Here is a 23436-nt window from a genome sequence, read left to right as displayed (position 1 = left end):
AAACATTTATTTTTCTGTTTCTGTTTTTTTTAAAGGGGCTAAAAAAGAAGGTGCAGCTGGATTCTTTAAAGGAATTGGAAAGGGGCTTGTAGGAGTGGTAGCCCGCCCGACAGGAGGCATTGTAGATATGGCAAGCAGCACCTTCCAGGGAATTCAAAGGTATGGTGCAAGAGGAAGTCTTGAAGTACTCCCTCTGTGTTGGATACCAAGTGGTAAAGTGCTCCAGCAGTGCCACACAATTATTTGTTAAATACAAAAAGCAGAATGATGTGTGAAGTTGAGAAATGTCCAGTAGCCTGTAACAAATGTATCTTATGATGATGAGGAAATTGCTGCTTTGGAGAACATGTTGCAGTGTTGTAGTTCAGGTGGACAGTAACTAATCCATTTTTTCTTTTTGCTCCTTCCTCTGAGGAGAAATGTCAGTTAAATTTACTGTGAAAAATAGACCACTGAAATTTTCAGAGTAAAACTTCCCAGTATGAAATTTGGTTAGCAGTGCACATCAGGGGCTCCTTGTGTTCTAATGGGATGTTTGGGTAGTGTGTTAATAAACTTTAGAACCCTTAGTAAATTATTTGCATTTGGGAATAAACTTCTCCAGCTTATTCTGTAGCTGTTCAATTGGCTAGTGCTACTTTTGATTTGTTACTAGCAGTGTGTCTTTATATCTGCAGGGTACCCAGGATGTGTAAGTGGGATGTGTGGCAAGTGAAAGGGTGACTTCTTAAAGATGTATTGGTGAAACTCAGGATTGTATTAAGTTTACCAGAATAATGTTGTGCTGTGTATGGCAGGGTGGCAGAATCAACTGAAGAAGTGTCAAATCTCCGTCCCCCACGCCTCATCCGTGAAGATGGCATCATCCGGCCCTACAACAGGGTGGAAGCTGAGGGATATGATTTATTTGAGGTATGTTTTGCATTGTAAACACTGTTGAAATTCTCTAAGCTGCGGGGTTCCATGAAGGATTAAGTTACATGAATCTGTAGCAGTCATTATCTGAAGTAAAAATTGGCCCCAGCCTATTTCATAAAGCAAGCCTGGATAGCAGGGAAGGCCCAGTGCTTGGAGTAAGCTGAATGCAAAATGGAACCTGCCACATTGCTGGTTTAGGGTGTAATCTGTTTTATGTTCTGTAGTCACTTCTCATGCTCTGGAAGAATGTAGTAGGATTATGAATTATTAGGATTAAGATTTAAATATGTGAAGAAACCCCCATTTTGATAATTCCAAATTTTTATAGACTAAGCAACTAAGCAATAAACCTTGAATTGTTTGGTTGTATCAGCAGTTCAAAAAACTGCATGAATTTTCAAAATACTGCTGTTTGGTTTTTCCTTATGTTGTTCATATAGCAGTCTGTCATAGCTATAGGCACTGTGTGGACATTTAGCCTGCTTTCTCATGTGGATATACCTAATATATGGAAGATGAACAACATGAGCTTTCAAGTTGTTGATAGTCAGAATCTGGTTAATTTGTATTTCAGACTTTGTGTTCTTAATACTTACCTTTAAATGCTTATTCTGTTGCTAAAAAGTTAAAGAAATGCCTACATTAACATTTTAAGACCAAATCTTGGATGTTTACTACTTGCTTGTATATGGTCTTTTAATTCTTATTCTCTGTTCTATTTCTAACATTTCTTTTCTTTCTCCTTCTCTCCTGGCATGCAGCAAGAACTGGAATAATGGAGTAAACATTTTCCATATTTCTTGCCTGTTTCTGTCATGGTTTTTCATCTGCCTTCAGTATTTAGATAACGGGCATGATTGCATTTACTGTGTCCGCTCCCCTTCTTCTCTATCTTTTCGGTGTAGCAGTTGAATAAATCAGTCTTTCATGTTGTCCAGGCCCAGAAAACAAACTTGAATAACCATCTTCAGTAAGATTAAATGATTGAGTCAGATGGGAGAGACAGGGAGGGTTTGTTTTCTGTATATTTATTTCTCTGAGGATGCTTAGCTCCTTATGAATGGCAACAAAGGAAGGCACTTGGAAAAAAGAATCACAGTAGGTTAGATCTTGAATTTATTTATTTATTGGTGCTCTCCTGGAGTTAGGGCGGTGGACTGAGGGGCAGAGCAACATCTTGAGCAAAATTTGAAATACTGATAGTGAATGGAATTTACTTCTGGGAAAATGCTTGTAATTTCATGACCTAGAAGTATGGATTTCATAGAAATGCTGAGAAAACCTGTACTTGTGTTTTCTGTACTATGCCATGGGCCTGTCAGCTCCACATCTGCTGACCCACTATGCCTTCAAGTTACTACTGCTGGTTCTTTATGAACTTTGCTCAGTTAAAAAATACAGCTAGCTTAGTTGACTCTGGTTTTTATTCACAGAATTCCAGGGGTTTTGCTCTTCAACATAAAATAAGTATAAACTTTCAGCTGTTAACAGGAGTTTACACATACACATGTATAAATAAGAATATATGTATTTCTATACAAAGCAATGCCATAAATTTCATTACAAATACAGCATCTTAGAAATTAGCAAGCAACACTTAACAAGCTGTTGTCAGAGCAAATTTTTTGCCTATCATATGGGAAAAAATGTTGAACAGAAACATATTTGCTGGTCATGCCTTTTAGAATGTAATGGTCAATTTAAAATTATTTTTTTAAAAAAATAGTGATTTTTTTTTTAAGAGGATTTAATTAAGTTGTGATATTCTAAGCAGGCCAAATTTTTTTTCTTGAGTTTTTTTTTTTGTTTGTTTGTTTTTTACTATGTTTTTTACATTTAGCAAAAAGGAAAAGGTAGCACAATCAACAGAGAAAATTTGATATTATGCAGTTCCTCCACGTCTAGTATTTGTATTCTTCTTAAAAGGTGTAGATGGGAACTGGATACAAAACAGGAATGAATTCTCTCCACAGTTCACTAAATGTGGTTTGTTTCTTTCAACAAATCACTTAATGGGATACAGGAGAGTTTAACTGTTCTTGATTTTTGTGCTAGAGGTCAGTGTTGGGAAGGCTTTGTTTTCGAATGAAAGTTAGCAAGCAAAAGCATGTAAAGACAATGTCTTTACATGAAATGGGATATTTAATGAAAAAGATGAGTCAGAAAGTCAGTCCTATGTGCATTTACAAATTTAATCACAATAGGTACAAGTGCTATTTATTTCTGGATCCACTTTTGATCCTATGTTACAAGTAGTTTAATCAGAACCTACACCTTCTCATCTACTTTAACTACGTTTAATGCATATGTCCCTTTAAAATAAATACAGGCTCTCAGACTGGAAACCTTGTAAGGTTACCTTATGGAACAGATGCCTCAATAACATCTGGTGATTGGATGGAAAAATGTTTTACCTAATTACTTTTGTGTGAAATGTGGGCATTAGAGCTTGTCTTGCAGGAGCAAACATGTAGGTTTTAAAAGAAAAGGTACTTTTTCCACTGGAAAGTGGGGGTTTTGCTGCAAACTGAGGTCCATAGCCAGGTGGAGTAGATCAGTTCAGTTGTGTAAACTTGTTTATGCAGTTCCTTGTCCCAGAAATGCTGGATCTAATGTATGTGGGCTGTGTAGGGATGTGCTCAGTCAATTCAAAATGTGGGCAGCCAGCTCTGCCGTGGTGCAGGCTGTACCTCAGCGCTGGGAGTCAGGCTGAGTAGTACACCATGTGTTTAATAAAACATCAATGCACAGTGGAGCTGGAGCACTCCAAGGACAAATAGGGCAGCTCTAGGAGGATTGTTTCCCAAGAAATCATTTCTCAAGTGTTTTAATCATGGTCTGAGGGGTGTTGGAGTTGAGGTTTGCTGGAGCAGGTGGTGGGAGCTTTGCCCTGTGCTGGCCGGGCTGTGCCCAGTGAGGGGCTGCTGCTTACCCAGCTCCTCAGGGCTGCCATGATGGCACTTATTTACTTACTCAATGCCAGTGGCATCACTCTTTTCCACATCCCAGTTAAAGCATGGAAGCTTTATAAAGAATGCAGAACACCTTATGAACAGAGTGAGGGTGGTGAGACAGTGTTGTGTGGCAGAGCATAGACTATACTGGAAACTGCAGATTCTATTTCTGCTTGACTCAATGTTCTGCTGTGTGAATTTGCATTGGTTCTTTCGTTTCTGTGTAAAATAAGAACAAGTTAACTTCTTCAAAGTGCTCTAGTATGCTCATAAAAATAACAGCTTTTATAAAGATGTCAAAATTTTACATCTGTGTGTGCAGATCATGGGATAATTTACATCGAGTGCAACCCCCTTTTTAGCTAATGCAACCACCATTGTGCTGGCATCTATCAGGTGTATTGAGAATATCTCTGAGAAATACTCTGTCTTTTAGGCACAGGCCTCAGTGGGAACTCTTGCTTTGGTAACATATTGCATGTAACATCTAAAAACACTACTGGGATTGTTTCTGAAGTTATGAGAAACAGGCTTTCTCTCTGAAGCTTAGAGTTTGAATAGAGAAACATGCTTATGAATAAATCTATTTAAATATTTGGCATGTCTAAGTTCTTCATATTCAACAAAAGGATTCAGAATATGGATTGCAGCCTTTGAATTACAGTCTTCACATGGTGATGGGTTTTCTATTCCTTCAATTTTTTACTTGTTTTTGAAGGAGCTAAGGTTCAGGTATAAAATGTGAGTTCATGTTTTCATTTTAGTCATATGCTGCTGTGTTTCTTCTAATGTTTTGAAGAGACTTTGAAATGAGCAGTGTTTCTGGCATCTTTGTTTCCCTTCATGTACATTGTACAGTTTCAGAAATTTTTAAGATAGTCAGAAAGGGATATTTTTTTTAGAAGATGTTGGTTGACCCTATGGTTTTGGTTGCTGAAAAATACTAGATTAAAATGTATTTCAAAATGTAACATCACTGGAGAGCAAGTCCAGGAAAACATGATGCTGTTAATTTCAGCTCTTGAATATTCATCCACTTTTGAGATTAAAGGATTTTTTTGAGCCAGTTGTGATGTATGACGATGCTTTAAGATATTTGTTGAACTTTTGAATATATGAAAATAAAATGCAAATATAAAAAAAGAGTCAAACCTTCTTTTAATTGATTCTTATGTAAGCTGATCTTTCACTTTTGGTTACTTAAACTGTTAATCACAGGCAGCTTTGGAGTCAAGTGGAACCACTATTGTCATCTCATGGGTTTTATGGGTCCATCTAAGGAAATAAAAAAGAAATTGCTATTTACAAGAAATAACTAAAAGACATAGTGACTTTTTAGTCCTTCCTCTTTAGGTTATTACTAGTTTGTCAGAAACTTGAGGAATGAGAACTTGAGGAATTTACTGTTATTGAGGCTAAATTTCACTGTAACAGCTGTAAAATGAACTGAAAGTCATCTTACTTTTCTCTGAAGAATATCAAACCAGTTTTGGGGCACCCATCTGTGAAAGGTTGATTTGAAGTGCATTCACTCTGCATCCAGGCACTCTTCCTTATGTTTCCCCATGTTTCTACACAGGAACTGCCCATTTTCCCTTAAAACAGATTGTATCATAAAAAAGGTGCTTGCATTGACCTGGAGGGTTCAAAGCTAATATGCATTGACTTTATACTTATATAATTGTCTTGCTAATTTTTGCTAATTAAACATTTTTTATAAATGTTGTTTTTAAAGACTTAATGCAAGTTAGGAAAACCAGTAGTTGTCACAGTTTTATTCTCACACCCACTTTGAGGCTGGGTTCCCATTGGTAGCACATCATTAATTTCATACTTTTAACTTTTTCTGCATGATGTTTTGTTGTGTATTCCTTTCCCACAAATACATTCAGGTATCACTCTGTGTCTTGCTGCCTTTAATCCAGTGTTACTGGGAGCTTGACGTGGGGCTGACTGTGAGCCTCTCTTCTGTGCTGCTCTGTGTTGTTGATGGAATATTGTAATCCTGACATGCTTAGTCAAAGAGTACGTACGGAATGTGAAATCTGAAAAAAAATCAATTAATAATTGCCAAAAAAATCCTAGGAGCACTTCAGTACTTTATTTCAAAACTTCTGTATTTTAGGTTGTCACTTGAGTTGTAGTTGTCTAATCAAAATGTGATGAGTAATTTAATCTGCACTTTCATACACCTTCATATTTTGGGTATTGATTAGTCATATGTACTCAGTGCTTCAGATGCCTGATCTTGAGGTGCATTGAGAATTTGTAAATTGATCATTTCTTTCTGAGGATCTGAGTCATGTACCTTGTAAAGATACATGACCTTTGCAGGCTTTTCACTCTTGAATGAAGCCTGCAGCATGGAGTGTAGCAGAATGAACACTATTAAACAATTACTAGCACAGAAAGGAAATCAAAGCTGAAGAAATAGTCTGATACAGCAGTGTCAGTGTTCTACCTTTGAGTGGAACAGATTAGATTTCTCAGTGACTCAGCTTCAGGACTGAGACCACTGTGAGAACCTGGCTTTAAAGAACTAACAATGAGGTAACTTTTCAGAAGACTTTTGAATTCAAGACACCAATTTGATTTGTGGTTTTTGGTGTTTTGTTGGGTTTTTTTTGTTTGGGTTTTTTGTTTTGGGTTTGTTTGTTTGTTTGTTTTTATACATTCCCAGAATTATATTCTGCTTCTGTTTCAGAAGTTACACATCAGAAAGTTGGAAAAAGAGGTGTATCGTTACCACTGTGCAATTCCAAGAGGCAGAAGAGCAAACCTTATTGTTACCAATAGGTATTAAATTTTAAATGCTTTCTAAGGGCTTGACATGATTTCAGCTTGGGGATTAGACATCTGGATAAGTCTAAACTGATTGCTGTTCTCTGCCTATCTGTTTTCCTTCTCTATTTTCTTTTTGATTTCTAAAATATTTTATTTTGATTCCTTAATGGAAAATGTAATTTAGTTGTGGTGTCAGTGCTGGATACTAATTTGGGAAGACAGTTTACTCCGAGACCAGTGACCTTTTCATCACAGTGGAGGGAAATTGATTTTTTTTCCTCTTTGTTTTTGCTTTTTAAAATTAGCTTGTTATAAGTGTTAGCAGTAAGCTAACAGTTTGATAATACATGTTTACAATATTGTTAATTAAAGAATATTCTAAATGAAGTCTTAAGTCTTTGTATTAGCATGAAAATTATTATTTAACTCATCTGACAAGTTTCAGAATTCTAAGATGTTGGCAGTCCTGAGTCTGAGGACTCAAAACTTTCTAGATATGTTTAGATAATGAAAAGGATTATGATCTCCACATTCCACAGGTCACCAGTTTGCACCTTGCCTGAATGTGTGAGAGAGGCTCATCCATAACAACACCATGGAGGCTTCCCAGTGTGTTTTTTTAATAATTACCAGCACACCTCAGAATTCAGGCTGCAGATGGACAAGATTTCAAGGCACTGACAAAGGCCATGAATGATAATTGGGCAATTCAGTTGTTTGCAGCCTCAGATAAATGTGCACTTTTCTCCTAATCCCAGTTCTTGGCCTGCTCATGGTGTGTGATGTCTTAGATCACCTATGACTTTTAAAGACTGAGTGGCTGTCTCAGAATGTATTAAAGAAATATGGGTCCACTGTGACTGAGTGGATACTTTTAATCTGCATTAAAAATGCCTTCTTAAACAAATGTTTTCATTTTGTTTAGTTTTTCTAGTTCTAGTCCCAGGGAGAAATTGAATAAGAAGTGTTTTTTTTTTTACAGGAGAGTGATATATGTGAAAGAAGTGGAAATCTTAGGCCATTTAACAACAGAGTGGGATTACTTATTTGAAGAATTCACGCGTTATCCCTCCTATGAAGCAAATATTTTAAAAATTACTGTTTTGGTAAGAAAAGCATGTCAATTTTCTTCTATTAATACCCACTAGAGGTCCATACATGCTTTTAACTTATTTATGGCCCTAACTGCTAACTTAGGGACTATGTGATGTGATTTACTGAAAGTTTCTTGAAATTATGATAGCTGGGTTGGACAGAGAGCATGTTGAAATCTAACCTGAAGTTGGCATTCAAACCATTTAAGTCTGAGATTCTGCATTCTTGTTTTGTGAGTCATCTGAATTACATTTTTGTTCCCCTCTGCAGCAGGATCAGAAGATGTTCCAAAGAAAGGACAGTACAGGTCATGAATGTGTAAAGACAGTTCAGCTTCAGGATGAAGCTACAGCAAGGGTATATATATATTTTTTTATTTTGATCTTCTTTTCTTACAACATTGTTAGCAGTTGTTGAAATTCAGCATGTAAAAAAGATGGTAATGTCCGGAGACTTGTTAGAGAATAGGCTGCTGTGCCTGAGGACCATTTACCATAGTTTTGCATTGAAAAATTTGTTTCACCAAGAGAATGATGAGACCAGATAGTCCAAAGCATTAAAGAGAGTTTATGCAATAATAATTTAATGTTGAAGTCACATAGTCTTAGGGATTGTATGTTAAAGCTCATTAAAGGAAAAGAATTCCAATATCTAAAGTAGTAGGTTGTATTAAATTCCCTATAGTCTGTAGGATTCCACATACCTCCTCATTATTTCAAGATCACCTAAGCCAGTTCAAGTGGACCTTGTATCAAAAGGGTTACTTGGATTCCTCCCTCCCCACGTGTTTTTCCTACCATTTATCTCCAAATGTTTCTTTCCTGTTGGTACTGGGGAGGCTGGAGTATTTTGTGAGCCTTCCTCCTGTGGATTGTTGGATCTTGTAGGTAATTTACCTGAGGTGATCTATCAATTTGGATAAATTCCAGGGCACTTAAAGAGTAGAAAAATTTTCCTAGGAAACCATGTGTGTTACTGTAGTGTTGTGTCAGGTGATGAGAGAAGAGGTGTTCTCCCTGATACCAAATGTGAAATCAATTAGATCCACAGTGTCCTGGAAGCATGCTTGAAATTGTAGCTCCAGTAAATGGCAAGTCAGCAGAATCAGGGCCAAATTGCTGCTATTAAATTGATTGATCCTCCTAAAAGAATAGGTTAGGCTGGGGAGGAAAGAATTGCTATAATTTTGAGGCACTTTATATACTGGAAGAGTCTATCTTAGTTCTTTACTGTGTCTTGCCTAAAACAGTTCCTTCAGCTTTCTCTTACAGCATGTCCAAATCACTCTTGGAATTAAGTAATTTCAATTCTTTTAGTTTGTCTGTATCTTAATGGCATGGCTAAAGCTGGAGCATTACACAAAACACATAGGTCACACTAGAAGGATACTTCCTTGCGTTTAATTACCTTTTTTGGTATTATTTCCTAACTGCACTTTCCTTTGTTAATGTTTGTGCTGGTATCTATACATTAAAATCTGATTTTTCTGCTCTCAAGTACAACACTTCCTACCCATTTACATTTTGTGGATTTCTGTTTCATCAGTTGAATATTGTGCATGTGAATCAGGAGCTAAGAATCTGACTTAGACCAGCCTGTGTGAGTGGGTTTACATGTTTGTTGTATTAATTATGTTTTAGTAACATCTTATGGAAGGAAAGTGCTACCTGCTTTAATTGTTTTTTGCTTTCACTATGTTGTTTTACAGAGGGTTTGTTGTGCCATTCAGGAAGCCCAGACAACACGAAAACAAGAGAAGCTGGTAAAGAGAGCATCCTTGCAGCTGAGGAAACCTTAAATGCTGTCTTGATAATGATAGGATTTGTTGGGTTTGACATTTGGTATGCAATTTTCTCCCTAAAATTGATTAGAAGCAACATGGAAACGTTGGGAAAAAAGTAAAGATAAAATATCTGAAGTCTTCTTTCAAAGTTAACAGCCATTTACATTTTAGTATTAGAAGTTATGCATCTTTTGGAAACAATAGATTTCTAACATGTGCATGCACAGTTTAAAAATTGCAATTTTTGATAAAATGTTTTCCCACTCTGAAATTTTATTTTCTGCCTTTTTTAATGTCAGAAATTCTAAAATGAAGTTATCTTATTTGCACTCTAAGGTTCTAGTTTACAGACTGGTGGTAGTAGTTGTGGTTCTGGTGTTTTTTCAGATGAAGTACTTTTGTTCATGATTGGAACAAATTAAAAACAATTTTAGACAACATTCAACATTTCCATTACTGTACAGTAATTACACTTACAATTGTACAATTTAGCTAATATGATTTCATCTCTGAGAGTTTAGTATTAAAAAATACTGCATTGAAGCAATGTAAATATGAGTGTACATGAAAGAAATAGGCTATTGTCTGGAAATGTTTACTTTGGAATGTTGTCACATTGTAAATGAAAATTTGCACTTTAAAAATGGAAAATAATATTCACCTGTCATTTGCCTGTTTATGGTTTTGATTGTGTCACTGTAGCCTAAAGAATTTTGTAGGAGGAACAGCACACTGGGTTTAGAATTGTATCTCTAAAACATAAATCTAAGAAATTAGGTCTCCATATTTCAGTATATAGTTACTCCACTGGAAGAATGTCATCTTAATAAGTTAAAACTCACTTCTGATGCAATCTTTGTGTTGCAGTTTCTCTTCCTGAAGGCTGTTAGCATTCAGTTTAATACATTTAAACACAAAGTGTATGTCTGGTATGAATAATCCCATGAAGTTCCTTGAGACAAGTTCCTTCCTTAACATCAGGCACATCCATAGGTAGCTGAGTCAAGAACTGTATGAGCAAACAGATTTGAGTTCAGTGATCAGTGAGCTGAGAGTTTTTGCTGTCAGTCTTTGGCTATCAGGTAAGAAAATCAGTGTCCTTGTGAAAACTCATGAAAATTTGACCTTTCCAATTTCCTTTTCTTGGAAAGAATAATTTCTATTTCTTACTTCTATTTTTTGTTAGAATAGCTGTAGATACAAACTTGGTGAACTAAAATGACAATATTTTTCTACAGATCCATACAGTGCACCAGGCCTAGATTTTTAAACTCTACACTTAAGGTCCGGTGCATTGTATAAATGCACTCTTAACATGTACCTATGAGGTCACCAAAGTTGGAAAGCTTAAGACATTTGAAAGCAAGCTGCCAAACAGAACTTGTAGAGAGCATTGCACACATATTTTATTGTTGTTGTATGCACATGGCTATTGATCTACTTTGCTACATGGGAAAAAATGTGGTGCAGCCTTTAATTCTGTGCCATCGCCTGTTTTCTAGAAAGCTCTGCTCAAACAATAAATAAATTAGCTGTCCAGATTGTATGTATATCAAGTTCATGTTTTAAAAAAAAAAGGCAATAAATTTTTATATGCAAGTATTTGTACTATGATTTAAAGTTTTGTTGCTTCTCAAGTGCACAATGTGCTTTGGTTTGCCTCACGTCACTGACACTGTGTGAAAACAATTGGAGTACCAAGGTACTGCAAAAGAGCAGTTTTTGCATCTTGTTTTCTGACATTTAGGGACAGTTGTATGTGTACTGCCTCCTAATTCACACTTGAAAATAGTTGTTACATTAGTCTACTTGGTGCAGATTCAGACAGTATCATGTGCCTGTTTTTAGGTGAATTGGAGTTGAAACAGTTCTGAAGACACCTTTCTGACTCCAGTCTTCTGCTTGATTCCCTTATATACTTCCTCATGTGTTTGGTAAACTTTCTGGCTTGAATTGTAAAGAGTAGATATTTAATTTTCTCACTTTATATGTGACTAGGCTCAATGAAGAAACTTCCTATTTAAAATAGTCTGAAGAAGCAGTAGTTTTTATTTTGAAATGCACATCTTTGCTGTTTGGGTTGCTAGCTGAATTTGAACTGGTAGATGACCTCCAGCTGGAGTGATGAATGACCTTCCACTTGGATCAAGAGGACATGAGAGAGGAATTCCATTTCTTGCTTAAATGAAGATGAATATTTGGGATGAATAGGTTTCCAATTGCCTCTAGTATTTCATTCCACTTTACCTTGTCTCCTCCTGTCTCTCTTTTTGAAGTGCCCTTTGGCATAGCTGCATCCTCTGCTGCTGCAAATGCTGTTGACTCTACCTGAGCTTTGCTTTCTGACTTTGGGAACTTTGTTTTCCTGTTCCCTGCCAGTTCTTTTCCTAAAGCTGCTGCATTTTCTTGAAGTTCTGCATGAGGAGGTTAAGGGACTGCCCTAATCCCTCTGCTCCCAGCCGCAGGAAATGGCCCGGCTAGCTCCAGTCCACCGGGGCAGGGGGAGAGGATTCGGCAAGGACAAAGATAAAAGACACAGGAGGCTCTCTCTTCCTGTCCCAGTTTATTCATGGAATGAACTCCAGGGAAAAAAAGAGACCAAGGGGGAAATGGTGGGGATTTTTAAACTGAGGGAAAAGGGAAGGGGGAAAGCAGGGGAAGGAACCAACAAACCACAGACCCGTGGGTTGAGCAACAGGGAAAAACCACCTAGTGTAACATCCTAGTGCAACACAAGGGACAAGGAGAGTCTTGTCTAGTTCCTATATGTGCCCAGCATAAGAACAACTGCAGAATTAAATCCTGTTTGGATGATCTGTTGGGGTTAGAGGGTAACAGTATGCTTTCAGACAATCTTGAAGTGATGAATTTCAGCCAAGTGCTGTGATGCAAGTGAAAAGCTTTTTAAAAGATTTTTTGTGTGTTTCAGGTTTTTTTGTTGTTTTTTTTTTTTTTTTTTTTTTTTTTATATTTTGTTGTTGTTTGTTCTGTGTTTTATTTTGGTATTTTTAAGTATGTTTTTCCATACCCTAAAAATTTTATGCCTCTGCAAAGCTGTTGAGTTTTTCAGTATTACTGAGAACACCGGGTTGTCAAGCTGTTGACATCTCCCTAGCCTTTTCCTTTCAGTGAGTACCCAGAAGCTTTTTGCTGTCTGAAAGACCATTTTTTACTGAATATTAAGACAGTAAAATTGGTGTTAATTAGAAGTCCAAGCATTTAGGTCAGCCCTGGGTCCTTGCTTTGCTTCAGTTACCCCTTTGCATTCTGGCTCGTCATAGGCTTCTCCAGCTCTTCAAAAGCATTTTTTTTTCACACAATGTGGATGAATGTTTAGTCCCTGTGACTTTCTCAGTCTGTTGCTCCAGCTGTAGCCTCCTGAAACCCTTCTGAAAGTTGATCTGTCCTTTGTGCCATGCCCTCCATGTGCTGGCATGCTCAGCTGTCCCCTAGGTAAAGAACAGCACAGCTTTCCTCAATGCAGATCTATGACCTAGCAACCATTTAAAAAAGACAGTAGCAGCAAAATGATAATACAGTCAAGCTGTTTCATTGAAAAACACATTAATATGCTTGTGCTTACATTTTTAGAGCCACTTAATTCTTTAAAAAAAGAGAGAATGACGTGAGAACTTTTGAGTAGATAATGGCTATATGTGCTTCACAGGATAGTGCTATCAATTCCACTTAACTGTGAGCTTTTTAATTTTACTTGGATAATTTATCTTGAGTTTCTGCCCAATCTAGAGATGAATAAATATTCATATGCTGAAATGTTGTATTTTGAAAATGCAATCAGCATCTTTACTAATTTCTTACATGAGCTTTGTCCATTTTGCTGTTAACTGTTCAAGGGGATTTTAGGCTCTTTTTCAATGAGAATTTTATTGGATTTTATTTAGACCTTTTCCTCTCAAAGTGACCCTAAATTTATTGACTACTGCCAGTCATTCTCTACAGAATTACAATAAGCCAACTACTTACAAGTACTTACAAGTACTTATGTGGAATTTAAAAAAACCAAATAGCATCATGCCATTCTTAAAACCCCTCAGAATGTGAAATTTTGTTGCAGTTGTTTGCAGCCTGAGTCCACGTGGTCCTGGACAACTCTCTGTGGCTGCCTGTGCCTGGGCTCTGCAGCCTCAGGAGATGCTGCTGATCTGGGATTCTGTCACAACAGGAAACCTAAAATCCCCCCCTCTCCCACCAACACCAAAGAAAATTATCCTGCAGATGAGGTTTTGTGTTCCCAGTGATAAACTATATGCACCAAAAGAATTTAATACCTCTGACCATCACATTTAACCATTTTCTCAAAATTTAAAGGGCCTGGAAGATATTTTGGATTTTTTGTAGGCACAGAATAGAAAGCAGTTTAGTAGTAAGAGAATAAATAGTTTTGAAGGGGATAAATTGTGAAGTTGAATGAGGGGATAAGTAATTCAGCTTAACAATTCAGCATCAACTGATGCTGATGAATATCCAGAGTAAATATTCTCTAAGTTGAGGTAGAATTTAAAAAATAAAACAGCATATTGCTTAAATCAACTTTGAGTTAATGGCAAAGTGTTTTGAAGTTGGACACTCAGTGTAGCCCAGCAGAAATCTGTGTGGAATGATACAGATGAGTGTGTCAGGGTTGCAAATGAAGGGATGCTGCTGTGAGTTGTTGTTCCAGTAGTTACCCACAAGGTGGGGGAATGAACCTTTGTATTTTACTGCTGTTGACTTACATCTTTCCTGCCCACCCTCCTCCTGCCTGGATACCACACCTAAAGTCACCTGCTTGATGTGGTCAATGCAGAGCATGGAGCAGAAAATCAGAGCCTGTCAGAAGCTTTTCAAGCTGTAGATCCAAATCTGGAGTTTTACATGTATTGAAAAACCATACTACAATGATCATTCACATGTTATTTCTTATTTGTACACAGTGTAATAAATAATCTGAATTGGTGCACATTTCCATGAGTACAGATTTCTTTAGTGGGGAATGTTTTAGTGTAAAAGCTTTTCTGTGTGGTTTTTACTTACATGTTTATTCTCTTAATGGTATTATTGATCTGTAGGTGTCTGCATAACAGGCAATGTCCTATTTTCCCTCTCTGTATCTGATAAATTCAGGGAGATCTAAAGCAGCCCAAGAAGCCATCAGAGAACTCTTTAACAAGGTTGTATACTTCATGCTGTTTAGCTAAAATTAATAGAAATCTAATTTTTCTTAGTATCTTATGGTAAATACTACAGCTGTTTCAAGTTGTATTTGAAACTCTAAGAGTAATACTTGCAAACAAAGATTAAAAATCAGAAATATTATTCTGTATTTTGGTCATGACTTCTGCTTCTTGCTTTAGAGATTGCCACTATGAGCTGCTGATAAAGAAAGTGATAAAGAAACTGTGTGGTTCAGTTGTAGGAGCCAATCTCCTGAGCTTCCAGGGCTCAGTGTTGTGGATGTTCCTTTTTAGCATGCAAGAACTTAAAATGCATAAGCTCATTTGCTCTTTTTATGTCTGTATTGTTTGTTACAAGTCTCTTTTTTTGCCTGGGTTTAGGATCCTGTCCAGTTCATTCTTTCTAAAGATCTCTCCCAGTTCTTTGCAAAGTAAGGCTTCCTAAATGTTTAATAATTTGGCTAGATCTTTTACAGGCAAAAAAATATTTAGTGAGAGAAAACATTCCTGGAAGGGCATATGGGAGAAAATACAGTCTTGATTGTAGGGGAATTACACATTTTAAACTATGATGGATTTAAACCAGGCTATTTCTGGTATTATCAGGCAAAGAGTGCTCTCTGTGCTGGGTTCTGAGGGCTGCTTAGATCTGCTGCCATCGTTCACAGTTTCTTAACCTTGCAGCATTTAGGGCTTGCAGGCCAGGGCTGAGAACTGAGGAGAAGGCAGGAAAGAGGGAGATGAGGCCCTTGCAACGAGATTGCTGCCTTACTCCTTTTGTAGACTCTGTGTAGCTGCTCTCATCCTAGCCAGGAGGAGAAAATAGCTTGTGATTTTGTGGCCCATCTCATGAATCCTGGATAGCCAACAAATAACATAGAGATTGTGTTTTAGTTCCCAATTTGGTCTTTTTATTCATGGAATTCTGCTGGACACCTGTGTCTGTGTCAATATTTGCCCTTTTTTGGGGAAGGCTTTAAGGCTTCCATTGGCATAAAGGCAAACTGAGCCAGCTGTGATGGCCCTGACACACTTGAGATAACCGGAGTAACAAATTCTGGATGGCTCCTCCTTTCTTTCTAATTATTTGTGTGGCCCTTGCCTGAGTAGTCTGGTGACATTTGAAGGATTTGGGATCTTGGAACAAAGGAAGAATGGTGAATGAAAAGTGGAGAAACCAGGACAGGCCAGGAGACTTGAGAATCATGTTCTAACTCCAGTACTTGCTCTCTGTGATCTGTACTCAAAGTTTAAAACCTTAATATAACCTAGATGTCATAAACATTTCTATTTGACTTGTAAGATGTTCTTTAAAACTTTGCCTTAGGTAGAGGTAACACTTTTTTTTTTTTTTGTCATAGATAAAAGTCAATGGAGGAATTATTCAAGTTTGCTCTGTAGATGTATTTCATTTTCTACCTCTAGCTCTTGTATTTCTGTTTCATTGCAAAAGTTACAAATGCTAAAGAATTAGTAGATGTATTTTAATTCAAGTTAGTTACATGCTGAAATGGGGAGTTTTATTCTAATGAAGTTTTAATTGAAAAGTGTCTCCTTTCCACAGGGTTTTCATTTTTGTTGACACTGAAGAATTGAGTACCAGAAGAGAAATAAAAAATTCAGCTGGGAGCTGAAATAGTCTGGTTTTGAAGTGTTCCAGTGCTGGCTGATACAAAGTTCAGAGTCTTTATTGCGTCTGTTCTTCTCTGTGTTCTGAGGTCTGTGACCTGCTTCTGGGGTGGATCTATAATGCTGCCATTGGCAGAGTGGAGTCAACAGAATGCCTCAAAACCAGAGGCAGGAAGCAAAGAAAGGAGTGAAATTCTAGCAGAGAGGCTGTTGGCAGGCAGGCTATTGATTAATCCACCAGCAGATACACAAGTGTGTGGCATTTTCAAAGGCCTCTGCCAGATGAACAAGTAGGCAGTTAAACCTCCAAGTCCTTGCAATGACATTAGTCAAACACATGCCAGTGGGCAGTAAGTGGTTTAGATCCAGTCACCAGTGTACCTAGAGAAGATAAATCGATACAAAAGCTATGCAGGATGAGGTCTGTCAAAGGTGTGAGTGTACCTACACACTTGGGAGCAGGACAGCCATCCACTGGCTTTCCAAGGAGTTTGGGAAGAAAGACATCTTCACATTTCATGTTTATAAATATACATAGAAAATGGTGTGAGAGCACAGCGTGTATCTGAACTGGGGCCACCTGAATTTCTGGCAGTTCAGTTAAGAGACTTATTGTGCGTTTTCAGTGGAACCTGAAATAGATTCAGTTCGTGAGATACAAAGCAATAGAGGACAGAAGAACAGCATTGTCCTTGCAACACAGGTGAATGCTTTTATTACCAGCTTTTCTTGAGAAAATATGCTTCTCTTTAAGCATCCAGGTGGAGATCATAGCATAAGTGATTGCCTGCATAATATATTGTTGAGCTATTCCACCAGGCCTATTCTGTTACAGGTGATAAGGGTTGGGAAAAACCTCTTATAATTAAGACAATTACAGACCCCATTTTTAGCATTCATTCTGGACTGAAATGGAGAGGGGGAAGCATAGTCTTACATTTCTTCTGTGAAGTTACAGTGAATGTTGTAAGAGTGGATGAATCATAAGGAAAATGTCTTCTGTATCTCTATTCTGAAACATGTAAATACTGAAAGATTCATGTGAATGATGAAGCTGCTATGTGGTAATGAGTACTAATTCATATGGTCTGTATTAGAATATAGTGGTGATGTTAGAATATGAAATTAAGAGAGTTTTATGTCTTTTACAGTCCTGTCAGCTTATAGAAGCTAAGTGACATACAGAATGAGGTAGCTGAGACCTCCAAAGAAGTTGTGACAAGAGTAGTGTGCTATGGAGCATAAAAACCATTCTGAGCTTGGAGCTCCGTGAGAGTAGCAGACTTCAGCAAGAAGACATATGGAAGGTATCTCAGCCACTTGATAAGCAGTGCTGCAGCCACTGATCACAATAATTTCAAGTTTCCTTTCCCAGGTGGTTGACTTCGGCACTTGCTTTTCACTGAGAAAGGCAGAGCTGGGGATGACAGTGCTACTTTGGGGTTGGTGTACAGTTGCTAACATTGACTTTGAGGGTGTCTCCAGCAGAGTTTTTATGTGCTTTTTAAAGCCTCACGCTTAAATATTCTGGCTTCCCATCTGGCAAGTGGGATTGCAATGCTTTTGTAACTGACTGGTATTTGATATTTAAAATTGTCAAGTAATCAAATGTAATTAATGTAAGTACTGTTAACTCCAGTTAAATCTCTCTTGAAGTGATTCTGTGCATTGACATAGCAAGTATGTCAGTAACAAGGGATGATAGATGTTTGTCAGTCCTTTGATGTTTTATAAACATCAGAAAATATTAATCCCTTTACACACGTTCATTTTCACTGATGCTTGTAAACTAAAACATGCCAGATATATCTGTCTCTTCATACACCTTGCCCCTTTCTTCTATAACAATTAGAGTTCCTATGGGGCACTTTAAAATACAATAATAATTGCTGCACAATATTTTAATAAAAACATTCCCTGAAATCTTAGCAGCTGGATTGTGTCAAACTTGAATTACTTTTTTTAATAAATAGGTTTACAGTGATTCTTTGCTATCCAGACCTCCTACCACTGCTTGATCAGATCTAGTTCCCTATTACAGCAGCACACAAAAATTGGAATAGTTGTTTTTTGAAATGTGTTTTTTCAATTCTAGTAAAAGTTTAAAACTTCAGAATTTTTTGCAAAGTTGATTGAATGTCTTGAGCCAAGTCTCTCAGGGATGGCACAAAAATTAAGCACACTGGCTTGTTAGCCTTCCAAATAATGTATGCAAAAAATTCAGGAAAGAGTGTTCTTGTTCAGTTTTTATAAACGAAATACTGTATTTCTGTTTTGTTAATGGGAGGGAAATCAGATTAATTAAAAGGGTAAATATGTTGACACATTGATTTGAAAGAGAGTTGCTTGGGTTCAGTTAAAAAGTGAAATCAAAACAAGAGACTTCTCTCCCTCTTCCCTCAATGAAGTGGATCAGAACACCAGCCTCCCACATCCCAGGTAATCATATGCTGATGAAACTTTTCTTTCTTTGATTGTATCATGAAACATTCAAAACTTAGTGATTTTGTCCTAATGGTTGCTGAAGGAAAAAGCAAAAAAGGAATTACTCAAACAGGAAATTAGATTTTTTTCAAAGTTGTGAATCTAAGCTGGGTTTTAGATTCAACCTGCTCCTCTTACATTTCCCTATTAAGCCTTCAGAAAAAATTGTCTGCTGAGTATATCAGTCTTTACATGCTACTGTGGAACGGAGAACGTGAGGCAATGCTGAATTCTCCTCAAGATACCAATATTCCAGAGAGGCTGGAGCTATATTTCTCCTGTGTGGGTGTTTGAGCATTTGAATTGGCCATCTGTAGGGACAGCAAACTGCTTCAACTTTGTTTTCTTCTTTGTGAGATATTTCTGTAACAGTCTGAGAATTAAAACAGAGTTCTGATCTGCAGAGGAAATGGAGATGACTAGCTGTTCCTTTTTAGAAAAGATATAATGCTTATCTGAGAATTTTCCTAAGAACTTTAGAAGCATAGTAAATAGAAGCAGTGAATATTTTTAGGTTATATTTAAAATCAGAGCTCTTTATTTTTGCGTTTGGAAGTCTACACTGAGTTAGTTAAAATCATAGCTTTGTGATAATAAGCAAATCCCTCCAAAGATTTTTCAAAAAGCTTAAAAAAAAGCCTAAAACTTTTAAAACCCAAAAATTAGCTACATGTATTTCACTTGTTTCTGTCTTTACTATTGTCAGTGCTAAACCAATGAGCACCATTTATTATACTTTTATTATACCTTCTGACTCAACATGCTGAAATTCACTTTCTAAGGCATTTATTTCATATGTGCTGTAAGAAAACTGGCTTCTGCTCTGTTTATACTCATATTATGATAATTAAATTTCCCCAGACCTATTTCTAGTTCACAATGAAGCTCACAGAAATTCATCTGTGTAGAGCTTTTACAGGTATGGGTCCATTAGTGAGCCATCATGATGTGTAAAAGCTCCATGGCTTGCCTGGCTACTGCTTAAGTTCAAAAGTTTTCATGAAAAACCCTCAATTACAGAACTTTCTGCTTGTGATAGTTCCTTATCTATCTCAATTGTCTTTCTTTCCAAAGAGACAATGATTTAAGATTTGCTCTAAACATAATGTAAATGATCGATGGCACCTGACACTTGCCATTGTTTATCCAAACAGAATATTCCTGGAGGAAAGTCTGAACAATCAGTCTGGGCTTCAGTTCTGTTCTGGGCTGAAACTAGTTTTGTACACAGTATGCATTTTTCCTCCTGACCACCTAGAAAAGTGCTTTTTAGTGATGTTCCTTTTCAGTAGGAAGTGTTAGCACTGGCAGTTCTAAGAAAGAAATTGTGATAACCAAATTGTAACTACCTTCCAAAAACTTCGTTGATCAAAACAAGCCTCTAGAGGGGGTGATGCTGTTAATGAAACCTAATGATAAAATTACCTTAAAAACAAGTTATCCATGGTTTAGTATTAAATTCCCGCACACAAGAACCTTGTATGCTATCTGTGTTATATGTTAGATCACCATTCTTGGCAGTGGCTCATTTAAGGAGATCCAGAAATGTTGAGAAAGAACCAAGCTGTCTTTTCTTCTGGTCATGTTTATTTGAAATTTAAGTGCTGTAGAGAGACAACTGCTGAGTAGCTATTTTTGTCAAGGTCCACATTCCCATTGCACATAGGCAGCAAGAGTGGAAGCTGTCTTAGGGAGACATGCTTCTACATGGAGCAAAATGTTTGTGAAAAATATCTTCCAGGCTGGATCCTGCATTAGCCTCAGGAGAGAAACTAGCAATAAGGTGCCATTTAAAGGGATTAAGGAATTAATCCCTGGTTTGTTTGCTTTGTTTTTGTTGAATGTTCATGTTTATTTAATGAAGTTCAATTAGCAGACTGTAGCAATTTGATCTTGGCTAATTTTCTATCAAATCTGTGAAAACAGGAGCACAAAGTGATTGGGTTTGTGGGAATATGAACTTTTGAAAACCTAGAAAGAATTTCCTTATTTCAAGAGAATGTTTGTTACAGCGATGGCAACCGAATTTTGTATAACAGGGACAGTGCATGGTTTGGAGATTTCATTAATCAAAATGGAGTCATTTAAAACCACATTTGTTGTAAATAATTGCTCTGTTTCTGGTGATTGAGATACACAGACAGGTAAAAAAAAAAAAAAGGGCAGTATCTTTCTATGAGGACAGTAAGTCCTACATGCACACCAAGCATATCAGAGCAGTGGCACTGTCACAATAAAGCAAATACACCATTCAAATTTCACAAAAGGTTTCAGCATTAGCTGATGCTTAATCTGTTACAGAAAGAACCTTTGAATTTTCTGCTGTATTGCATCTGAGAAAAGCATGGTCAGAATTTTTATTGATTTTGAGTAACTCCAAACTACTGTAGAGGAGACACTAAAATTCCAGGTTCCACATTTGTGACATGTTGGGCTCCCACCCAGTATGTTTACAGCTGGATGTGAAAAATGTTATTTGGTTTTGATTGGAGTAAAAAGGAGTGCTATAGCTTCAATGAAGCTTTCAGAATTATCTCATTAATTATGAAGGGATGTGTAGCCATATGCTCAAATGGCTGACTAAGCTTGAATACCTCCCAGTCCTGCTGGAGCCCTTGAAGGTTGTTGAACTAAATGTAAACTTCCTTTTTTTCCATCATACCATCCCCCAACATTTGAGCTACCATAAACGGATCCAAATCTGAGATCTGACGCTGCACTTCCAGCGTTGTTTCCATCGTAAAGAGCAAGAACCTAAGTGAGGCATGATGTTTGAGTTGGGATCTGATTGCATCATTATAATTGAGGCCTTCCTGAACCTGAATCTCAGAATTCACAACAGCTGTATTATTATTATGTTATATTCAGTATGAGCTGGTCCCTTGTACCTTATTTGATTATAAGGAGCTATCTTTCATTGGTCCTTACAGCTGCTTTTGCTGCACAGTTCTGCTTTCTACTCTTAGTTTTTGCCTCTTCTCTCCTTCCAGCTGTCCACCTTGGACATGGCCTCGTTCTTGGTGTTACAGGTATCCAGTAGCAATTTTGCCAATTTTCAGGGCCAGTGATATACTAACCACCAGTGAGAACATTGCACTGCAGTTGGAGTTGACAGCAGATACCTGGCAATTCCCCATGTGCCAGTCACTGCCATGCAAATACTGCTTTCACTGAGTGATCATCCTGCTGCTGATGGAGCTGAATGTTTGCCCACAATCCTGTTGTGGCCTCACCACTGTTTATGCAGCTAAGCTTGTGAACAAAGTAAGTGTTAAAAAAGTCCTTCTCAGCCTGGTTCAGTTTTCTTGTCCAAGGCACAGTCTGGCCTTGCAGCTGGTGGTACTGGCACAACCAAATGGTCAGCCTGGGGGCAGCAGGAAGCAGCCAGGTGGAATCCCTCCTGGGGCCAACATGAATATGAAGGTGCTGTCTGGAAGCATATCCTAAGCAAGACAAGTTAAAATGGTTTTCTTTGTGAACAAAAGTTCTCTCTGGTGTGTGATGAGTTCTTTTCCTAATCAGCCATGATTAGGAGTACAGGAACTGTATGTTATCTTTAAAAGTGATGCCATATATCAGAGAAATACCAGATTACCTTCCTGTTTTCTCCTAGTGGAAACAGAGTGCAAGAACCCCAAAATTAATTAAAGCAAGAAGCTGGAGAACAGAGCTAAAACATATGTCTGGAAATTAAGGATCCAGCCAGCAAACTAAAAGCCTTTTAGTAGATACAGACACACCAGGGTAGCTAAAACATGATGATTCTACCCACAAAAAAAATACTGCATTTTGCAGTGTGAAAAATTTCAATAGGCTATACCTTTTGTGGTGAAGAGATACAAATTTTGCCCCTGTAAATTGATGCATTCCTGTACAAGTTGAGATGAATATGCATTAATGTAAATAATAAGATAGGCAGAACTTGCCATGAATTGTTTTGGTTTTTTTTGCACAAGTTTGAAGTGTGCCATAAATATCATATTTAGTAGTGTTGACAATTCCAGTACGTTCAGAGCCACTGTAAGGCAAAGCTGAAGAGTGGCAAAGCTGTCTCCTAACTGTTCTGTAAGATAAGCTGAAAGATAATGTCACTGCTTCAGGGCTGGGGGAATGTGAGGGGACAGTAGGATGAAGATGAATTAACTGTGGCCACAGCACACCCAACTGCCTGTCCAGCACACCCTTTGTTATAGAAAACTTGCCAAAGATGATTTATAGGAGTGGTTTGATGTGGGAACTGGCAAGGGGCAGGTCTGATTTCTGATTAAAACAAAAGACATATTTGATAAATAAATTAGGCTGTTAAGACAATCTGGTGAATATCTTGGAAATAGTATAATTTGTATCTGTGGTAATCTATTCCATAGCTCATATTCCAGCTGCTTGAGCAGCTCTTAGTGTGTATGCAGAGTTGATGCAGGTAGTGAAGGTGTATGATCCTAGTGACTTCCAGCCTTGCTGACTTGTAGTGTGGTCATATCTGAGCCATAATTCATATTTGGCTTTCTACTGAAATAGCAAGTCTGAAGCTTTTATTCACATTCAGCAGCAAATCCAACTCTGTTGGCTCTACAGTTGCTGTCATCAGTCCTCTGCTCTGCAGTCCTCTTTTTGT

At 37.4% G+C, this 23436-nt stretch overlaps 1 protein-coding gene across 5 annotated transcripts in view; it reads left to right on the top strand.

Annotated features, from left to right (window-relative positions):
• Positions 1–11487, top strand: part of VPS13C (vacuolar protein sorting 13 homolog C) — a 75085-nt gene extending 63598 nt beyond the window's left edge. For 2 of the 5 annotated variants that reach the window (XM_086849220.1, XM_086849218.1), the window contains 6 exons: positions 36–159; positions 798–912; positions 6577–6668; positions 7639–7762; positions 8022–8108; positions 9460–10201. In XM_086849220.1, coding sequence (XP_086705346.1) covers positions 36–159; positions 798–912; positions 6577–6668; positions 7639–7762; positions 8022–8108; positions 9460–9549 — 632 coding nt within the window. In that variant the 3' untranslated portion in view covers positions 9550–10201. Of the gene's footprint in view, positions 1–35; positions 160–797; positions 913–1679; positions 1852–6576; positions 6669–7638; positions 7763–8021; positions 8109–9459; positions 10202–10527; positions 11137–11382 lie in introns of those variants that run through there. The other 3 variants (XR_015275859.1, XM_086849219.1, XM_086849221.1) reach the window with 3 other exon arrangements.
• Positions 11488–23436: the final 11949 nt, after the last annotated feature.

This window comes from Cyanistes caeruleus, chromosome 13, assembly GCF_971803275.1.
Source record: "Cyanistes caeruleus chromosome 13, bCyaCae1.hap1.1, whole genome shotgun sequence".
Classification (NCBI taxonomy): domain Eukaryota; kingdom Metazoa; phylum Chordata; class Aves; order Passeriformes; family Paridae; genus Cyanistes; species Cyanistes caeruleus.
Note: the sequence above shows the minus strand (reverse complement) of the source record. Positions and strands in the feature narration are given on the sequence as shown.